The following is a 21,869-nucleotide window of genomic DNA, read 5'->3' on the forward strand; positions in this document are numbered from 1 at the left end:
ATAAGAGACACAAAAGTGCAGAGAAGGACTGAATGACAAATTCAAATCCGCAGTGTCTGTTTAATGAACAGGAGCCATACCAGCTTCTGCCGCGGTGGGAGGGGCATCACTGACAGAGATCAGGCATTGCTTAAGAAGAGCGAACAGAAACTGTAACAGGTTTAGACAATGTCTCCGTCATACAGACGATCAGGGGAATACTGGTAGGAATGAAGGTATAAATTGACCATTATATCTGAGTTTAAAGGCCATTTTTCTTTTTTTTTTTAACAGGGGCACCTCTTTTATTATTTAATTTTGGAGGTTTAGGTACGACCCAAACCTTCTGACTACATGACCAGCGCTTGAACAGAAGCTTTTGTTTGCCGAGCGGAGATGAATCGTGTATAGACTGCTGTACAGGTCAAGGCACTTTGCTATAGCCTGAAAAATACAACCAACCCAATGCAAAATTAGAACTGTAAAATGCATAGCAGTAAAAAAAAAGTTTAAAAACAAAAAAAGGATAAAATAAAGTTACAGAGCGAACGCTATTAAGACTTTGTAAGAAGGGCAGCAAGCCGAGGAGATGACATTAAAACAAAAGGGAACTCGGGTCTTTAGAATAAAGAACATCGTCTCTTTGGAAAAAAAAGAAAAGCGAAGGTGAGCGTTATGCGTAGGGCCCCCACCCAGGGCTCATTTCATGGCAGGTGCCGACCGATCGTTGCTGATTGTTTTTCTGAGCCTCACTCCCCGCCTGATCATTGACAGCATATCGTCCTCAGACGAGATCTGCTCAGAACTGATATAAACTTGATTATCTATGCTGATCGCTTCCGGCAGGGCACTTGGAACCACTGAATTGTTGACTGGTGTGTAATCTACTGTGACGGAACTGCTTCCAGACACCTTCTGTGCATTTTGTGGCAGCGGATTAATACTTTGAGAACAGCTGTATGATTGCTTGGGGATGAAGGCACAATACGCGTTCTGTATAGCATTGAGGCTTTGAGCTGAGCCACACAGACCTTGCCTGACGTGGGAGAAATCGGACCTTGGATCCTGAAGATAAGAGAATCTTTCAATGTGTGTCCTCTCTCCAAATGGGCTTACTGCAGCATCTGGTAACGTTGGGGTCTTAACAGGCACCACAGGAGTCCGGATAGGAATGGGAACGCCGCTGACGGTTCCTCTTCTCACAGGTGGCTTGTTGGAGGGGTTTCTCTTTATGGTGGCGATATGCGGAGAACGCACCAGCGGGTCGGGCTCAGCTAGAAGGCTAACAGTAGAAGCAGGCCTCTTCGCTTGGAACATTCTTCTGTAATTCTGGCTTATGTCACTGTTTCTCGGAATAGTAGATGACTTGTCGAAGTCCAGTTGGTCCGTCTCTACTTGTTCGCCATGTAAGGAGATGTAATCGTAATCTGCAACTAAGGAGAGACGGAGAAGTTACAAGCACGAACACCGCCAAATGAACTACTTTACAAAATTAAAACCATATGAGCTAAAAGGGATTATAAAATCAGCACCAAATGTATCCAGAAACATTTTTTCTGAAGCTGAAATGCATCTTGGGACAAATGTTGACCACTTTCAACAAACCAGGGTTATTGAAAATATGAGGATGTGGTTTGTAATGGGTGAACTTAACGGACATTTGTCTTTTTTCCTCCTTTGTATCCATATATCCTATGTACCCATATATCAGAACTGCCCTCCTACCACCTATAGTTTACATTAAGCTCAACCTTACAACTATGATCTCCAGAAAAAGGATGCCGGGGACTGAGCTACATGATGTTCTTTGTATCAGCGAGACTCCGAATGAGTGGCAGAAGGCACAGCGTTGCTAAGCCCTCCAACATTCTCCTTTCTTCAAGACCAGCAATTTTGCATTTTACTGCCATATAATCTGACCAATTAGGATGAACAGAAGGCTTTGGTGGGGACTGGAGCTTGATCAGAGGGAATTCTAAGGTTCTGACGAAGTGGAGAACTCTAGTCTCAGTATAGCAGTTAGGCTTCTCAGAAACCAGGTTTACTCTCTACACGATGAGGGACCTTGGATGAAAACATGAAGTGTAGATGAAAAGCAGCTTCAAGAAGAATAAACTTGTAAGACGGTTATGTGCAAATGATAGTCAATTAAGTGTTGACAACCAACGCATCTCAGGGGTAATAAGATCTCCCATTTTCAGGGCTTCAATGAAATACAACAACTGCAGAAATGGTCTGTAGTACTAAAAGACACCTTGGCATCTCACCAAATTAAGACTTTGGCAATGGAAATGCAGGCAAACACTGAGACTGATCCTAAAGCTGCTGATCATTACACTGCCAAGTCCATCACTCTCCTTTTCGTCGATGCCCTGAGGAAGGGAGGGATTGTTACCCCTAGTTCTGGCTATCAACTCATAAATAAAAATGTATCATTTGCACTTCACTACCAATTTCTGGTACTCCCTTTCTTCTACACTTCAAATAGGATGAACGCCATTTAATGACTGCTGATGTATCTGAACTGTTCTGTTTTGGAATGAAGACATGTGCGCACACATCCACTGCAGCCTTTGCCTACCATAGTAGCCCTACAAGCTTCAGCCCATCTTATATGTTCAAAGTAGTGATGGTGCAAACCTGATGCCCTAATCCTTTCTGCGTTCCACCGTTTGCTGCATGTTGGCTGCACAAGGTTCCTCAGCTTAAACAAGAGGGGCAAGTGTAGAGATTAGCGTTCCTATAGCAGAAGGTACAAAACCAGTTCATACAGGAGCCCAATTGTTTCCAGCAGAGAAACAAAAGGTCTCTGTGTCGCTTATGAGACTAGAGTAAAGGGGAGCTCCCATCTTAAAACACAGAGCAGTCAGATCTAGGAACCTTGTTTAAATTTAGAGAAGACTACCCCTTGAGCTGACATTTTAAAGGGCATGTCCACCTTTAAAGGCAATAAATTGAAAAAAAAAAAAATCAGAGCACTGTTCCAAATCTAAACCATTCCGCTCTGATTTGTGTAACTATTGTTTTTAAGAGAAGAAAACTAGACACGCAAAGGAGCAAGTACAATGTTTTTAAAATTATCATTCCCCATCTCAAGCTGTCCATTCTAACCAGTGAAAGCATAACATTAGCAAAAGCACACAAAGAAAATCTGTGACAGCAAAGGCTCCATTAACGGACTTTGACAAGCGGAAGAAAGGGAGATTGACTTTCTGCAGTCTTGTAGAAATCACAAGGACAAGGCATCATAATACTAGGTAAATTCTAGTGTTGACAGCCCAATCACCCACAATGAAAGCTTGGGGAGGGGGGGAGTGGTGGCAAGACAAAGGTCAGTTAAACAAGAAGCATTATCTACTACATAAACCTATATACACAAAACACGGACACGGGGACTTCAAAGCCAGGTGCTCCCCTAAAGGCAGGAATTATTTGTCACTTCTAATTGGTCAGGATCCTGCAAGTGTCATCTTCTCAGGCAAATTAGCAAACTAATTAACCAATGGGAGACTGACTATGCCTGCTAGGGCTAATGCAGTCAATTCTTAGAAGCCTGCATCTACCTCAGGTCTGGGGTTCAGGTCTACCGAGCTGCCACTTACACCCAGCAATGTAAACTATGGAGCTCTGAACACACATCAATGGAATCGAATAGACAACCTGGTTGAGGACAATATTTTCTTTGAATGGGAGTGTTTTTGGTACACATCGCTGCCACACGAAACAGGCACAACACCAAGTCATACATGATTGGAGCAGCTCAGTCCAATCTAATTAAAAAGCAGATTCTTACCAAAAAGAGAGGGGTCCTTCTTTAATGCTGTGGAAAGAATGCACATATGTTGGTTGAGAGAGAATGAAGGAACTTATCAACTAGATGAGTACAATATGCCCTCTGTGAAGCACAACCCCTTCTAAGATGGAGAAATCTACTCCACTGTGAGATGGACTATAGCACCTCACATGGTACACTACTGGGTGGAATCTTATCTAAATACATGTAGTTCTCTGAACACAAAGAAAAATCTAAACTTTACTTTCTGAAATATTATATTTATCAGATTATTGTGACTCATTTCCATAGTCGATTCCCTCCTACGCTATATGGCCAAAAGTTTGTTGTACATCCGATTCCAAAACCATGGGCATTAATATGGAGTACCATCCCTTCCTTTGCAGCTGCGATGGCCTCCACTTTTCTGGGAAGGCTTTCCTGAAGATTTTGTAGTGTGTCTGTGGGAATCTGTGCCAAAAAACACATTTGTGAGGTCTAGTATGGATGTTGGATGAGAAGTCCTGGCACACAATCTGTGTTTCAATTGATCCCCAAGGTGTTCGGTAGGGTTGAGGTCAGGAGTCTGTGCAGGCCCTCAAGTTGCCCCACACCAAACTCACCAAAGCATGTCTTTATGGAGCTGGGGCACAGCCATGCTAGAACAGAAAAGGGCCTTCCCCGTACTGTTACCACCAGGTGGGAACCCCGCAATTGTCTAAAATGTAATTGTATGCTGTAGTAGTAACCGTACCTTTCACTCATGAACTTACTTATCTGCAGGGGTGTCCAACAACTTTTGGCTTTATAGTGTATGTATGGTATCCAACAACTTTTGGCCACGTAGAGTGTGTGAGTGTGAATATATATATATAATCCTTGTTCAAAATCGGTCTTCCCATCAACCTGACCCACCCTTCGTAACAAAGCCACTTGTTTCTACCTTTACAGCACTACCCATTCGGCTGCTCTCTTGCCCGTAAAAACTGGTACTTTTTAGTGTGAGCAACATGTGGACATTCTCCCTGCCTACCACTGTGCTGTGCTAGTGGCCTAAGCAACCTCTTTACTGCACATGCCCAGTGCAGGTTTACCGTTAATGTGTTCACTGCACCAGATGGAAGAGAGTGAAATATGCAGCAGGAATAATGCTCAGGACATGTTTCTATGGTCAAAGTAGCTTATTGATGGTCTTGTTAAAATTTGCACTGTGTGTGGCCCTGTCAGCATCCCCCCACCTCCCTTCAACATAACTCGATATTTCGATTGACTTTTGTAAAGGAAACCGATCTGAAAATACTTGGACAGACAATGTCTGCATACAATGAGATGTAGGCGCTGATCAGGTATTCAACAGTCACTGCTAAAAAACAATGGGAAAGGGAATCGATTCTTCCCTCCACACTGTTTACTCAGTACCTCCCAAAATCCAGTATTAGCTGTCCTTAAAACAACGCTGGTCAAAACTGCTAGAAGATCCCTTATAGGCTGGTGACACCACACTACGCTTATAGCACAGGAAAATGCACTTTTTGCATTGAAGAAATAGAAAATGTATTGATGGATCTCATTCACACCAGATACAATAAGCTTTCATGTGTGCAGTATTTTGGATCCACTGAATGGGGTCATTCAGCACATATTCTGGGCCCTCCTCAAACCTATATAAATCCCATCTAAAATGTGAATGTCTTAATAAGCACTGATCGCTTGCATCTGGAGTGAGTGTAGCCAATAAACAGAAGCAGCTCTTAATTAAAAGTCCCACCTTTATTAAAAGAAAACCCCATTCTCATCAAAAACAAATCAAACATCTTCTTGTGTACAGCGGCTTCAATGTAACATTATTTTGGTAATCGTCTACATTACATTTGACCTTTATCACTCACCATGAGAGGGAATGGTGTCATCGGAGCATGACGGGGTGGTGGTTTGTGTGCTGTATCCGCTCGAGCAGTGCAAAGAGTCCCGGCTGAGTTGTATTTCTGAGTTCAAACCTTGACTTAAAGCCAAGGCTAGATGTTCCCGTGGAATTTTGGGCTAAAAGGAAAAAATTAGAGGGGTCACATATCTCAAGACCTGATTAAGTAAAAGTAATCATTAGGCCACGTAGAAAACACTGGCATCAAAAAGTTCTTGTCTTTAAACTTAGACCCATACAGTCGCCTAGAAAACAGCTTCCATGGAAGCTGATCTGCAGGCTAATATCCAAATACACAACTGAAGTAGATATAATTGGGTGGGTTTATCTGCCAAATAATTTGTATTTCTGTCCATCCGGTTGTGAAAACCACAGAGCTTGGACAGACAGCACAGCCAGGCTGCTGACCTGACTATTCTTTGCTGCAGTTAAGCAAAACAGCTAGGTCACCTTCCCACCCCCTGCAAGTGATTGGACAGTAAAAGGGCAACAGACTACTGAACTCCCTCCCCACATCAGCATGCTCCTTGCCAGCACATTTGCATGCAGCACCTCTGACTTCTCATGCTGCCCTTCCCTCACCCAGGCTGAGCTCTGCTGTATAAAAGGATTACAAAACCGAACATAGCAAGTAAAATACAAGCATTTATTCATTAAATCGAAATGAATCCAGCCCGACGTTTGGCTTTAAAAGACAGAAAAAAATAAATAAATATAGATTTTAGAAGCTTACTTTAGCCATGACCGCGGGAGGTGGTAGCCGAAATCCATCGTTGGTCTGGTTTGGTTTTCCGTTCTCCTCAGTTGGACTACTAGAGGCAGACTGTGCCATCATCTGTGCATTGATGCTCAACTTGGGATCCTACAGAGAGATTTATTGTGTGAATACATTCTGTTCAATGTATGTGCATTTGGCTTGCAAGGGCCGCTTTATATGACCAAAATATTCAGCAATATAAAAAAAAAGAAACTTCAAATAAAAACAATAATAATGTCTAAAGAAATGGAGGTGGAGAAATTTGCAGTGTTTTCTCACAAGGGTGGTCAGTGGAAAAATACCCGCTTATGTAGGTCAGTTGAGACGTGCCCACTTATTTTGGTGGCCAGTGAGATGGCCCTTTAAAGTGGTTGTCAGTAAATTGCTCCCTCAAATTGGTGGCCAGTGTCAGTGGGAACAGGCTACCTTACATTGGTGGCCATTGGGAGAAGGGCCCCCTTACACTTTTGGTCAACGGGAAAAATACCCAGCTAACATTTGTGGTCAGTGGGAAGAATGTCTCCCTTACACTATTTGACAGTGGGAAGAATGTCTCCCTTACACTGGTTGACAGTGGGAAGAATGCCCCCCCTTACATTGATGGTCAGTGGCAAGAATGCCCTCCTTACATTGATGGTCAGTGGCAAGAATGCCCACTTATATTGATGGTTGGTGGCAAGAATGCCCCCCTCACATTGATGGTCAGTGGGAAGAACGCTCCTTACATTGATGGTCAGAGGGAAGAATCCTCCCCTTAAATTGGTGGTTAGTGGGGAAAAATGCCCCTTTCATTGGTTGCTAAGACGAATACCCCCCTCTGTTTGTCACTGGGACAAATGCCCCCCCTTACATTGGTTAGTGGGAAGAATGCCCTCTTACATTGGTCAGTGGTATAATGTCCCCTTTACAGGTAGCTAAAAAGATCAATGTTGTCATTGATATTTGAGTGTCAGAAATTGCCTGGGGCTCCACAGATCCCGGGTTGAGAAAGTCTGAATGAGATTTTACAGTCCCCAATCCAGAATATGGCTGGGCTTAATTTTGATGGTAAACCCTGATGAAAATAGTTTCCTGTACGAGAAAACACACAGTATTATTAGGAGAGAGAAAAATAAAATGAAAGAACACACCAGCGAGGCGTGGAATCCTTTGTTCAAGGGGCAAGTGTCAAGTGAGGCTTCATGTGAAGCACTTCCCTTACTGGTGCGTTCTAATACTACACCTGAGTGTTTGTTGGCAGTGTGAGCAGCGGAGGAAGCGTCTGTCAGGTCAAGTGCTTTTAAGGCCTTCTCACAGACAGAATGGAGAGATTCATATCTATAGAGAGCTCTGTGTTTTTAACCATCAGTGCATGCGAGGTTGGTATTAACAGTATGAACAAAGCAGGGCAGAACTATTACCGCAGAATGAACGATGAAAGATCATACGGATTTTACCTTCATCGAGGCCAAATGTCTGTTAGCAGATGTGGAATTGTTAAATGAATGGTGATGACCTACAGGAATAGTGATGGAAACCCTAACTGAAGAGACATTTGGTTTGCTATATCACTTTGTATCATAACCAATTTCCTTTTTTTAAATAGAATGCACGTTCTTTCCATCTTTCTCTGCACATCAGTCCTTCAGATCTCTTGCAGCCTCTTCCTGCTTACATGCATTCCAGCAACGGCTGCATGGTATTTTTCAGGATGGGTTTCTCAATGGTCACTAGCGATATCCTTGGGTTTGGACCGAATCCAAGTTCATCTGAACCCAGAAGGAAGCTGTCGGTGCCAGCCCAAAAAGCTGCGGACAGGTTATTTCCAGCCCCACAGCTGCAGGTAAACAAAGAGGGGGAATGCTGGTGACCTCACTGAGCTTATATGACCACATGGTCATATTTGGTTGATGCCACTGACCAAAAATGGCCACAAAAGGTCACCGATGTCACCAGCATCCTGTCCTTTTGTGTAAGTGCAACTGCAGGGCTGGGAATGCCCTGGCCGCAACTGATTGGGCTGGCGCCGACAGCTTCCTTCTGGGTTCACTCCGAACCCAAGCTTATCCCCCTAAAGGTGTCACAAGTGGACTATAACTGCTACTCTAACTATAAAGTAATTGAACTCTCACCTGAAACATGGTCTCCAGCATCATGGTAGATGGTGGACGAATATGAAGGGTTTCCATTGAGCTTGAGATTGAGTCCATAGATGGAACATGTCTCATCGATCCATGCATATAGCTAATAACAAGGGAAAAACAAACAAAAAAATTAAGCTAGATGGCATTACATAGAAAACATGAACATTTAACAGTCATAAAAGCTGAGTGGATAATGTAATTTACAATTAAAACAATTATCTGTGTTTTGATTTCTTTCCTGTGCAGATCACATTGACTCAGTTCGGCATTCAATAGATGCCAAAATGTTAGGACAGTCCATCATTATCTTCTGATCATGTGATGTTTGTGAGCATTCATCTCTCTATTTACCAGCCCAGGTATGCAACCTGTAATCTCTTTGGCCCAGGAAGATTTCACTTGACTTGTGATTTCTTTGACGGGTAACAAATACCTGGAGGTAGGAATGCACCAAAATTTCGTCCAAAACTAATAACATGGGCAAAATGCCGACAGTACCATAATGGACAAAAATGCTGCCAAAAATTCACTGCGTCCCTAGCTTCTCTCCTCCTCAATGGGCACCGGTCTGTGTCCCCCTCTGATGCCTGCAGCTTTCACCCACTTGTGTCGGCAGAGGAGATCCGAGAGAACACAGAGGATCCAGCTTCAGGCGCCGAGAGGGGAGGAGAGAAGCTCTCAGGATGCCCAGCAGGGAGGCGAGAGAGCTGTCACAGGAGGCCGAGCTCTCTTATCGCATGGCCTCCTGTCACACGCGGAGGAGTTAGGATGGAGAGCGGAGTAGAAACACTCAGCGATCAGAACTGATCCCTGAGTGTTTGTAAATAACTGAGGACATAGTATGCTTACTGTCTCCACACAGTTATGAATGAACAGGAAGTACTCTACATCACATCCTGTTCATTCCTGATTGTGGACATCGTACTATTACTATGTGGACATAGTTACTATTTCCACAGTTTATGAATGAACAGGAACACTCAGTATATAGCAGTGGTTCTCAACCTGTGTAACCTCGGGGCCCACATTTGTCCTCGGTCATTAAGTCGTGACCCAAGTTGCTCTGCAATGTTCCATGTTGCAGTACTGCGCTTTCCGGTGCAGGCGATTGAACTGTGGGTGGGAGGTGCGTTTGGGTTGCCATTACGGAAACTGGAGCGGATCCTCAACCTGGGGTCCAGTGTGGGCTGCTGTGCTGTGATGGAGCTCCATCCATATGTGTATTGCTTGCAAAGCTCCCGTGCGCACCCGTAGAGGTTCTGGGAGCCAGAATGTGATGAGCTGCAAGCAATGCACATATGAATGGAGCTCCCTCGCCGCCATAGCCCCACCCCACCTCAAGTCAACACTCGGCACCGGGCATCATATTTTTGAATGGCTGCTCTGTGCGAGAACTGACCATGCTTCTCTAGAGGGAGGTTGAGGATCTTCTCACCTAGAAAAGTGGAAGGCATGTGGCGACCCACTTTTGGGTCACGACCCACCAGTTAAGAACCAAGGGTATAGAGGCTTCCTGTTCATTTATAACAGGGGCTGCAGAAGAAGAGATTTAGGACTCTGTGTTCTCAATCTCTTTTTCTACATTTTAAAAAGAGAAATATCAGGGGTCTGTTTAGACCCCTGAAATTTCCCTTTAGCCCCTAACAGTAAAGAAAAAATAAATAAATAAAAACAAGAAGCTTTAAAGATTTTAAAAATAAATGTAACTTTTTAAAGAGGTTGGGGAAAAAAAATACATTATCTGTTTCAGCCTGACAAAATTTATATTTTCTGTTTCGGGCTAAACATTTTATTTCGGTGCATCCCTACCTAGAGGTGTAACATTTTACTTTGCATGCATGTATTCCATTATCATGAACAGATCTAACTGATGCTAGGTCCACTTTAAAGGGTTTTTCTGCCCAGATATTTTAGTTATGAGTGGAGAGTCTGCATTGTGCACTACTTTGCTGAAAGCAACAACCTCAATTATCCTGCTGCAATCACTCTACATTGTGAACACTTTCTGTAACAGCCATAACAAGTGGGCGGGGCTGGGAACTCAGGGAAAATCTGCTGTAGCCCATGGCACTGATGAAAACGTAATTTACCACGGCCTACTTAAACCCAAAATATCAGCTGCATTGGCCATTTTAAGAACTGGCAGCCACTCGCCAAAAGCACATACATCTGACATGGGTGACAATACCCTCTGTGTAATACAAAACCACTGATCCCTAACAAGGGAGCTTTGACTGCAACAAATCCTGGGAATCCCCCAAACAATGGATTATTATTCCATATAGTGAAAAACCTTTTCTATCGGAATGTAAAAGTAGCCGGCACCAGGGAATGGGGGAAATTGGATAGCGCGGCAAAGCTACGCAGATTTGACCTACAGTACCCTCTATTGATTGGGTAATGTAAGCTACCTCTTATGCAGAGAGGCCGGGGCATTGTGGGTAATGAAGAGATATTGATAGCAGTGTAAAGTTACAGAGGGTTAGAAGAGGAGACTATACGGACTTGTCTGTGAAAGGCTCTGCTGATGTAACTCTATCCAGTGTGCAATAGCTGCTGATGAGACACAAACGAGCGATTATGCCAGAAACGCTTTGCCTTACAAGGGTGAGCACAATACCCGAACCGTCCACTAGGTGTCACCCTTATTCTTTGGTTACATGACGCTACCTGCGGATCTACTGCTAGATGGAGAGTCACAAATCCCAGCACGGCTAAACATGCCTTGTGGGGACAGCAGCTCCCATAGTTCCACTGCATTGTCAATGGACAGCTGGGACTTCAGGATCAAACATTGGTAAATGCATTAGGTGATTTATAGTCCAACTGTAGTTTAAAGCTGACCTCCGGGATAAGCAAATTCTAAATACAAGAGCCATGTGTATTCTTAGTGAACTTCGTGTAATTCTTCCAGATCTGTGCAGTAATCCAGTGTGAGACATGGAGCTTCCTGTAATAAAGACTGCTCAGGGCTGCTCTCTCTCCTTGTGCAGGGTGACTGGTCTAGTCTCCAGCCCCTCCTGTAATAAAGACCACTAACTGCTGCTCTCGCTCTCCTTGTGCAGGGTGACTGGTCTTGTCTTCCCCCTCTCATGTAATAAAGACCGCTCACTGCTGCTCTCTCCTTGTGCAGAGTGACTGGTCTCGTCTCCGCCCCCTCCTGTAATAAAGACCGCTTACTGCGGCTCTCGCTCTCCTTGTGCAGGGTGACTGGTCTTGTCTCCACCCCCTCCTGTAATAAAGACCGCTCACTGCTGCTCTCTCCTTGTGCAGGGTGACTGGCCTCATCTCTGCCACCTATTGTAGCAAAGACCGATCACTGCTTCTCTCTCCTTATGCAGAGTGACTGGTCTCGTCTCCGCCCCTCATGTAATAAAGACCGTTCACTGCTGCTCTCTCTCCTTGTGAACAAGCACCTAACCCATCACATTCTAAAATAATTCATCCCCACTCAGCTACCTCCTCAAGTATCATTTCCCCCTCCTCTTTTAGATTGTAAGCCCTCAGGGGCAGGGCCTCCTTACCATCTTGTCTTGAATTGTATTATGATTGTAATGTCTTCCTTTTATTGTAAAGCGCTGCACAAACTGTTGGCGCTATATAAATACTATGTAATAATAATAATACATGCAGGGGGAAGCCAAACTGCAAGGGTTACGTTATCACATGCCCTGAGTCCTTCTTTAAAGACGCCAGAAGCTTCTCTTGTGCCCTTGTAGATGAAGATGCCATTTATAAAAGACACAGGGAGGTCTATACAACGTTTATACCGAGAGCCAACTACACTGGCAGCTTAGAAGTAAAGCCCCATCCGGCTATCTGTTCAGTATGACCTTGTCCTGCACACAGACGCACATTATCATCTCAGGCAGAATCCAGGTCTCCCGTCGCAGGCCCTCAGGGAGTTTGGAAATAGTCCTCTTTTATAAACAGTCTGTAGGTTTCCTCAGTAATCCTAACCGCAGAGAGGGGGGGGAAACTTGACGAATCCTGCAGAGCTGGGGAATCCTTAAATGGCCATATTAAAACAAGACACTTCTGTCTGATGACTGAATCATCTACCTTGTTAGGACGCGTCTGGAGCAAAGAATCCTCCTTCCAGTGCCAATTAGGACCTTAAAGGAGAACAACACCTACTTGTTTTTGAATCGTGAGCTCGCAGCTGGATGGGAGCTGTATTGTTTGCAATGGCTAAATTAAAGAAGAAGAAAAATGACCCTTGAAGGGGGGCTACCCTCACACTACTAGGGTTAGGTGCTCATATTGTCTAGGGCAGGGGTAGCAAACCTCCGGCCCTCCAGCTGTGGTGAAACTACAAATCCCATGATGCATCTCTTTGGGAGTCATGTCTGAGAATCTTGCAATGCCTCATGGGATTTGTAGTTCCACCACAGCTGGAGGGCCGGAGGTTTGCTACCCCCGGTCTAGGGGCTGGAATTGAACAGATTTACTTATCTGATCACAGCTGCCTCCAGGCTGCTAGTCCGGTTCCTGCAGCCTCTTCTCTCCCGGGCTCCGGCAGTGTAAGGATCTCCGACGACATCACATCTTGTATAGGTCTACTGACCAGCATTGGACGTGGGGACGCCAAGGAACCGGAGGAGAGGGGGGCATAGAGGTGAGCGCTGATTGCCACGGAACTGAGGATCAGGTGAGTACAACAGCTTTATATGAGCCCCCTAGACAAAACGAGTATTTAACCCTTGAAATGGGGCTATACCCAAGAATCCCTTGGGTATTTTTTTAATCAAAGCTGCAAATTTCCAAAGACTAAAAACAACAATGAGATTTTAGTGTCTGGGTTTTGATCTACTTTAAAGCTGAACTTCATGATAAGCAAATGTTGTCTAATTACAAGAGTCGCGTATATATTCTTACTAGGATCTTGGTGTGATTTGTGTATTTCTTCCAGATCTGTGCAGTAATCCAGTGGGAGCTTCCTGTAATAAAGACCGCTCACTGCTGCTCTCTCCTTGTGCAGAGTGACTGGTCTGGTCTCCGCCCCCCCCTGTAATAAAGACCAGTCACTGCTATTCTCTTTCCTTTTGCAGGGTGACTGGTCTTGTCTCTGCCCCCTCCTGTAATAAAGACCAGTCACTGCTGTTCTCTCTCCTTGTGCAGGGTGACTGGTCTTGTCTCTGCCCCCTCCTGTAATAATGACCGCTCACTGCTGCGCTCTCTCCTTGTGCAAGGTGACTAGTCTGCTCTCCGCCACTTCCAGTAGTTTTCTGCAGGCAACCTGTAGTAAGTGGAGCCTGCTAGGTCCCTGCCACAGCTTTGCTCTCTGCACAGGCTGAGGATGTCACTGTGCTCCACAAGTTAATAACTGGGCTTGCAAAGGTATTTGTTGCACACAAAGTGAACTTATATCTTTGGTTGTTAAATATATATAAATTAACATTTTTGTGTCCGGAGATCAGCTTTAACTCTACTCCAATGGAAACAACACTTCCTGCTTCTAAAAAATAAAAAAATCAGTTTATTCTACAAATGCTGACATTCCGCTAAACTGCGGGGATTCTTTTCCGCATGCCAAGGAGAGAGAGCGAGCGCATCTTGACCCCGGTTTCTCACTCTCTCCCCCATGAGTTGTTAGCCTCTGACAAAAGGGTCAGAGCTATTTTTAACAGCTGCAAATGACAAAAAACAAAGTCAGATCTCCTCCTTCCATTTGCTCCGTGACTTTCCAACATCTGCTAAAACTCTTCCTGAGGAAGAGGTCTGAGGGTAATTGGCAGCCAGTCAGTGAGCGATGCCATGCGTCTACATGTGCAGGCTCATTTCCCAATTAAACAAAACAAAACAAAAAATGAACAAAAAACACTTGACAACAAAAACAAAAGGGCAGCATCGAGAAGCCGGGAGAAGGGCAGAGTGTGAAAGGTCTGGGCTTTGTGTCGGAGAAAGGTAGAATGACAAAGGGAGGGGAACCGGCGTAGGCCAATAGGAAAGCAGCAAATGGAATTCACCTCTTCAGCTCGACAGACAAAAATCAGACTTTTGTTTCTGTTAAAGGGACATTGGCATTTTTTATTTTTTAGGATTCACAAATACATTAGATTTCAAAGGCTATGAAACAGCCAAGCTAGCGGCTACATGTTTATAGATCTTATAAGAATATTATTTTATATAAAACATCCTTTGCTTTGCTTGCAGCTGCTGCTGCTGCTTCCCTCACATTTCCCTGGACACTACGTTACCCTTTTTCAGCAGCCCCGCTTGGGGTATTCAACTACAAATCCCAGCATGCACTGCTGTACCTGAAAGTGCTCATAAATCTCAGTTGGACAAAGTGGGGTAAAAGAGCGGGATGAAGCGTAGTGACGTGTGGCCCTTGAAATGTTACTACACATCATTGTAGCTTATGGGGGAAGCTTTAGGGGGTTGCCTAGGGGTAGGAAGCTGTGGTCGAACTACAAATCCCATGATGCATTGCAAGACTGACAGGCACAGGCATGACTCCAGGAGGCAGAGAAAATTATGGGAATTGTAGTTCCACCCCAGCTGGATCGTCAAGGTTTCCCCACACTTGGCTCTACCCCTAGAGGTAACAAGCATTTAACCCTTGCAATGCAAGGGGGGTGGGGGTGTTACCAAAAGGGTTTCTATTTCTTCTAAAACCAGAGTTCAGCTTTACGTACAGGGAAGAGCCCGACACCCCTGGAGCTACATTTGTCAGGTTCGCTGAAGCAGTCATCAGGAGCCAGGCTTTTCCCCAGCTTGACATATAATAGGCCTTTCATAGCTCCTGGCCACAGGAAGGGTGGGCAACTCCGACCCTCCAGCTGTACTTTAACTACAAATCCCAATATGCATGTACGCATGTACACACAGGAAAAGGACAAGCACGTGTGCCTCGACAGCAGCCGGCTAGCTGAAGGAGACACCCGCAAATAAGCAGGGGCACCAGCTGCAAGAGGAGTTAAAATACAACTACAAGAATGCTCAAATAAGGCAAGTGTACATGTACCTTTTTTTGCGATACACGACGCGCGGCTGTTTTAGCCGCAATCATGTTTGGAAGCACTGGCGGAATCGCGGCGGGAGGCCGCGCGATCCGCCCGGCGCGACTGGAGTGCCATTAGAAAATAATGGCACCCACAGCGCGATTGGTGCACACCCAGGCGGCTCCTGACCGCGCGTCAATCCACGCAGAATTGTGCACGATTGCCGCACAGTGAGGTGTCGCCTAGGTGTGCACCGGCCCTCAGATTGTAAGCTCTGACGGGCAGGGCCCTCCTTTCTATCTGGTCTTCATTTGCATTATAACTGCAATGTCCTGCTTATATAGTAAAGTGCTGTGCAGACTGTTGGCTCTGTATAAATCCTGTATAATAATAATGATGATAATGATGATGATATCACTAAGAAAATTGAGCTATGGATGATCCTGGAGTTCAGCTTTAACCTTGCAGAAGAGAACAAGCAACGTGCAACTGCATGTGTTCCTAGTTCTCAGACCCGCTGCCAATCAGAAAAATTAGTATGGGCTTCTAAGCTTAAAAAAAACAAAAACAGCTCTGATCACAAGAGGGTTAAAACAACCCAATTCAATACTTAGCTTAACGCTCATCTGAGAGCAGCATTGCGTATCTGTACATAAATCTGGAGGATTCAGAGAAAACCCTGAAATGGTGAATATAAATAATAGAAGTGTGAGTATCTGTACGGTGAAGAAAGGATTGGAAGCTGGAAAGTCATTTCCCCCCGGGGGAATACCTGTTGGTGCTGGCCTTTCGTGATAAGGTTCCACTCGGAGAGGCGGGTGGGGTCTGGTAAATGTAATTGTAGTCGGAGTTCTTCAGATCGTGTATCACCTGTTGAGCAGAAAACAAAAAAAAGAGGACTGGATCATTTCTCAGGATCAGGAGCCAGTATGGGGTGGCCAGGTGCTGCCAGCTTATTGAAATCACAAGCCATATCAATAGACAGACAGAAAACGCAAGTTATGGGTGGACATTAAAAGGCCGGTGCACACAACATTATATTTTACTTATAGCTGGAGACCCTGGATTCCTAAGCTCACCACAACACATGTTACAATCTGGTTGTACAATCTCCCTTGGATCCAACAGCTATGTAGTGCAAGAGCCTGTCCAATTGGATACAAATGAATTGGATAAGTTCAGGTAGGTCCTTATATTACAAAGTATTGGTAAATCTAAAAGGTGATTGTGCAAAGATTGCATGGTGACCCTTACATATATGGGACAATCAAACAGCAAGATCCCCATCACAATTCCCAACTTGGAGTTCTGGGAGCCCCCTCCACCTTCATGTGTTTCCTCCTAATACAATCCATTATGTAAAATAAAAAAAATCCAGCTGGCATGTAAAGAAACCCCCATAATAGGCAGACCTGGTGTGCAGACCCGGGAACTTATGGCAGGGATGGTGGGAGCCCCTCATAATGGGCACAGCAGGTGTAGAGACACTAGAGAACTCCTCACAGGGATGGTGGGAACCCCTCATAATGGGTGCAACATGTGTGTGCAAATCCGGCAACTCGGTGCAGGGATTGTGGAGCCCCTCATAATAGGCGCACCCGATCTGCAGACCAGGAACTCAGATGAGGGATGGTGGCAATCCCTCCTCATAATGGGCGCAGTAGGTGTGCAGACCTGGGAACTCTGCGCAGGGATGGTGGGAGCCGCTCATAATGGGCGCAGCAAGTGTGCAAACCTGGCAACTCTGTGCAGGCACAGTGGAGCCCCTCATAATGGGCGCAGCAGGTGTACAGACCCAGGAACTCCGCACAGGGATGGTGGGAACCCCTAATGGGCACAGTGGGTGTGCAGACCTGGGAACTTCGCACAGGGATGGTGGGAGCTCCTCATAATGGGCACAGCAGGTGTACAGACCCGGGAACTCCAAGCAGAGATCTCCCCAAAAGATAATAAATGGTCAGGTGTTTAAACTATCCAACATCTACTAAAAATGAAAATATGATTTTTGGGTGGAATGACCCTTTAAACCCCATAACTTCCCTTCAAATTTTGTTAGGTATTTATTGCGGTTTCTGAAGGAGACAGCCATTAACTCTGAAGGTGAGGGAACATTAAATCTTGAGTTATCACTGGAACCGGAATTTAGGGGGGGGGATCTTCCAATGGGAACACTTGTTGCAGTTACAGCTAAAGGTCACTTTCCTCACTTTGGAGAGATTTCCCTTTTACTTCCTGTTGCATATACAGGACAGGAAGTAAAGGGAAAACAAAAACCCCGACAGAGGTTTTAACCCTTCTCTACTCCATACAAAAGTTAAAAAAAAGGTTTTGGTTTAGATACAATGTCTAGCAATTCCATCCACATCACCTAAAATAGAAGTTTACTGGGAACTTGGGAACCCTGACCGAGGGTATCTTATGTCTGTGGAAAATACTCGGAGACATTTGCAGATTACACATGGCTAGGAAGCAGATCAGCGGAAGGAAGCGGGGCAGAGTTCACTCTCCAACAATGCAAAGCAGACCTCTGCATGCTCCCTGGACACAACAAGAGATACAGCCGCCAACGTCATCATCATGATTACACTTCCATTACAGTGCTTAGTAAATACAGATCTGATTAAGAACATCCAGATTAAAGCAGACCTGTTATGTAAGACCTATTAAACTGACTAGAGCCCAGAAAAGCAAGCACCTCAAGGCACCTTTTACATCCAAACGATGTCCGTTCTGTTGCCCCTAAAGCCCCCCTCCCCTCTACTGCACATCCGTAATTATGCTCCGCCATTCAGCCAAGCATGTCCAGCAAATGCAAGACTCTCTCTACTTTAGAGGTAACACACACACACGTCAAAAATTCCACCAGACGGCATGACCAGACAATAGCCTTGCAATTTATGTTTAAATTTTTTTTTTCATCACATAGGGGGCCAAGAAGCTCCTTATGTAATAGCCAATTTACATGACAGGTCCTCTTTATGGAGACATCAGGGGTCTCCAAGACCCCTGTCACCTGGGGACCCCCAGAGAAGATGATGCAGAGATCTGCTTCACCAGCTTCTGTAAATGGGAATGACAGCTGAATGCAGGAGTGATGTAATATACATCACTTCCTGCATTCGGGGACGGATAGGAGATCAGAGGGAGATAGTGTACCAGCTCCCATCACAGAGCAGCCACACGGGACACAGCGGATCTCGAGACTGACAGCGGCGGCTGAGGGGGTAAAACCGCCGCTAATACAATCGATCAGGTGTCTCTAGAGAAGTCCGATCATTTGAATGTAAAGCTCGTGGCCGGCCGTTTAATTACAATAGCCGGCCGGGAAGCTACTTGTCCGGCTCCGACGTCCTCGTCACAGATGAGAGGATGAGTTATATATCCATATCCCAAAGGGGACACGACAAAACACCTATTAACTCAGAGTGTCCCATTGCAGACTGTGACCTCCTGTACCGCTGACACTTGTACCTGGTTATGGAGCTCCGACCACACTGGTTATGGAGCTCCGACCGCACTGGTTATGGAGCTCCGACCGCACTGGTTATGGAGCTCCGACCGCACTGGTTATGGAGCTATGACCGCACTGGTTATGGAGCTATGACCGCACTGGTTATGGAGCTATGACCTCACTGGTTAGAGGATCCTTCATTCTTGAACTGTCCATGAAAACCATACCCACCTGTTCACTCAGTGGAGGAAGTTTATTTGGTTCGGCTGTCAGATTGATCAGGTCTTCTAAGATGGTCTGTAAGTGAGTGATTTCTCCCAGCATCCCGATTTCTTCATTCTATTAGAATACAGGATGGGTTAAAAGGGTATTTCCATTTTTGCAGTCAAATTTGAAAAAACCCCACTAAAGGTTTGCAATGTGTTCCTATTCACACAGCAGATCTAAAATCATTAAAAAAAATGTCTTCCCTTTCCAGTAGTTTCTATGTAGAAGGTTCATGCATAGGACTCTATGGGCAGCTTCTATTGATTAGAATAGGTGGCAATGTGCAGATAAGGCACAGACTGAGGCACTGCGCAAGGACATACAATGCACAACCCAAGCCTGGAGATCTTTAACCCTTTGTTAGGACAGACAGTGTGCTCATATAGTTTACAACTGATAATGAAGATTTGGGATGTGTGTGGGCTCAATGTAAACAGTTTGTCAGAGCCTGCGCAAAACTGTCAGTGATATATTCCTCTCTTGGCCTAATGCTGAGGCAGGGGCCTTGCCCCACTGTTACGTGTAGCTGCCAATAGGGAATGCCCCGGCCGCAGCTAATTCGGCCAGGTGGAGGATGCGTCACTGACGGCTTTGCATGGGCGAGCTTGTTTCGCACCATGGCCAAACACATCTCTAATGAAGATCTGCCAGCTCAATGCAGACCGGGTTAATTATGGTAAATATTAGGGCTGCAACTAATGATTATACTCATAACCGATTAGTTGTCCGATTATTTTTTTCGATCATATAAAAAAAAATGAATAAATACCATCCTTAAATTTAAAAAATAAATAAATACACCATGTTAAAAACAAAAAAATAAAAATAAATAAATGCCGTGTTACAACAGTTTACTTCAGAATCAAACTGCATGCACAACTTTTTGCAATCGCACTGCACTGGAACACAAGGCATTGTGGTACCATGCGCTCCCATGTGGGTGATCACACTGTGGGTGGGAGATGCGTTTGGGGAGACTTTCACATGAATTCTGCTGCGGGAGGGGCAACGCACCTCCCGGAGCAGAATTTGTCAAGCCGAAAACCATCTTTTATGAAAAAAAAAATAAAAAATTTAAATTGTATTGTAAGCACATGGCGATTGAATAGCTTCAGCCAGGGAAAGACGCTGCCAGTGGCAAGATTCCGCAGACGGCAGCTGAATGTAAATACAGCAGGTAGTGGGCGGCTGCAATAACCAGCCTGCTATTGGCCATTTCAAATTAAAGTAGCAGGCTGGCTATTGGACCCGTCCACTGCTTGCTGTGCCCTCCTCCCAGCGTGGAAGAGTTAGGGGATTCAACCAACTAATCGATAAGAATAGTTGATAACTATTCTGATTATTGATCAATTAGTTGGTTGCAGCCCTAGTAAACATTACACCCCAGCCCCCCCTCCTAACAATTCACAAAAGGGGACAACTTGGTAAGATTGGTAAAAGCTTGATAGGTTATAATGTTAACTACTTGTCATGTGCTGTTAATGTTCTTTGATCCTGGATGTTTTGATCTATTCTATACTGAACGCATATGAACACTAGCTGCATTAAAGGACACTGTGCAGTCTTTTAAAAAATCCTGCCCGCACTTTTATGCAGTTTTTAATAAATATTAAAGTTAGTGTTATTTTTAAGTCATGTGTCCATATTTCTAATACATGCAATGTACAAAATGGAGACGGAAAATGAAAAGAAAACACATGTAAAATGCTCCTTGTGCTGCGTTACATGTAACACAAAACATTAAAAGTGGGCCAGAAACACATCATGCATGTTGGGAAAAACACACGTGAGTTTTCTAATGTGATGGTGTGAATGGGCCCCAAGTAAAGTAGACTCTTCCTAACAGAGTCAGAGAGGGGTTCTAATCCTTCACCACTCTAACCAAAAGATTTCGGCTTGACATATAAGTGTTTAAAGATGAAAAGTGGAGAATGCGGGCAGACATGACTTACCAGGACGGGCCTCAAGAAGGACACAAACATACAGAAGCGGCCTCGTTCCTCTATCAGTGCTCTGGACACGGCTCTCTTCTCGGTTTCTTCCAGAAGTGCGTACTTGTCACTCATATCCTGCAGAGCGCTATCCAGCTGCAGGCGCACATCGTCTTTACCTGTGTGACAACAGAGGTGCGTTACAGGCCGACATCCCACATAGGTTCAGCTGCTGACACTCATAATACATATGGCGGCACAAATCCCGTACAAGCAGGCAACCAAGGTTCGTCAAAGGAGAGGGCAGCAATGGCCGCCTTCGCGTCTCTCTGAAAAGGTTTCTGTTAAAAGGAGAACTATGACATGAGTGCTTTTCACTCACCTCATAGTTCTAGCCGACCTGTGACAATGAGACTGTCACAGGTCGGCTCAGTAGATCGGGAGGTGAGCGAACACATACCGGGTTCGCTCGCCTCTCGATCCTGTCACGGCTCTCTGCCGAGACAGGGGGAGGGGCTGGATTCCCCTCTCCCCGCTCCGATCTGCCATCGCTGACTGGCGGAACGGACGGGGGAGGGGGCGGGTACAGCTGGCTCTGCCTCTAGATAGGCAGAGCCAGCTGTCACTCACGCAGCTGGGCGGATCACGTCATCTACGTCGGGATCCGCTCCGGCGTCTCAGTATACTGCGAGCTGTAGCTCGCGGTATACTGAGCTTAGAG

General features: G+C 45.1%; 1 protein-coding gene across 2 annotated transcripts in view; it reads right to left on the bottom strand.

Moving 5' to 3' along the window:
* Positions 1–407: 407 nt before the first annotated feature.
* LOC108785080 (MTSS1-like protein) overlaps positions 408–21,869 on the bottom strand; it is a 138,475-nt gene continuing 117,013 nt past the window's right edge. Inside the window, exons 7-14 of one of the 2 annotated variants that reach the window (XM_018554079.1) lie at positions 21,170–21,327; positions 19,182–19,289; positions 16,272–16,369; positions 8,541–8,652; positions 6,406–6,534; positions 5,641–5,791; positions 3,773–3,799; positions 408–1,412 (exon numbers count right to left, since the gene is read on the bottom strand). In XM_018554079.1, the coding sequence (XP_018409581.1) occupies positions 679–1,412; positions 3,773–3,799; positions 5,641–5,791; positions 6,406–6,534; positions 8,541–8,652; positions 16,272–16,369; positions 19,182–19,289; positions 21,170–21,327 (1,517 nt within the window). In that variant the 3' untranslated portion in view covers positions 408–678. The remainder of the gene's footprint in view (positions 1,413–3,772; positions 3,800–5,640; positions 5,792–6,405; positions 6,535–8,540; positions 8,653–16,271; positions 16,370–19,181; positions 19,290–21,169; positions 21,328–21,869) is intronic. The other variant, XM_018554080.1, reaches the window with a different exon arrangement.

Source organism: Nanorana parkeri, unplaced genomic scaffold (genome assembly GCF_000935625.1).
Source record: "Nanorana parkeri isolate BGI_ZX_2015 unplaced genomic scaffold, ASM93562v1 scaffold141, whole genome shotgun sequence".
Lineage (NCBI taxonomy): Eukaryota > Metazoa > Chordata > Amphibia > Anura > Dicroglossidae > Nanorana > Nanorana parkeri.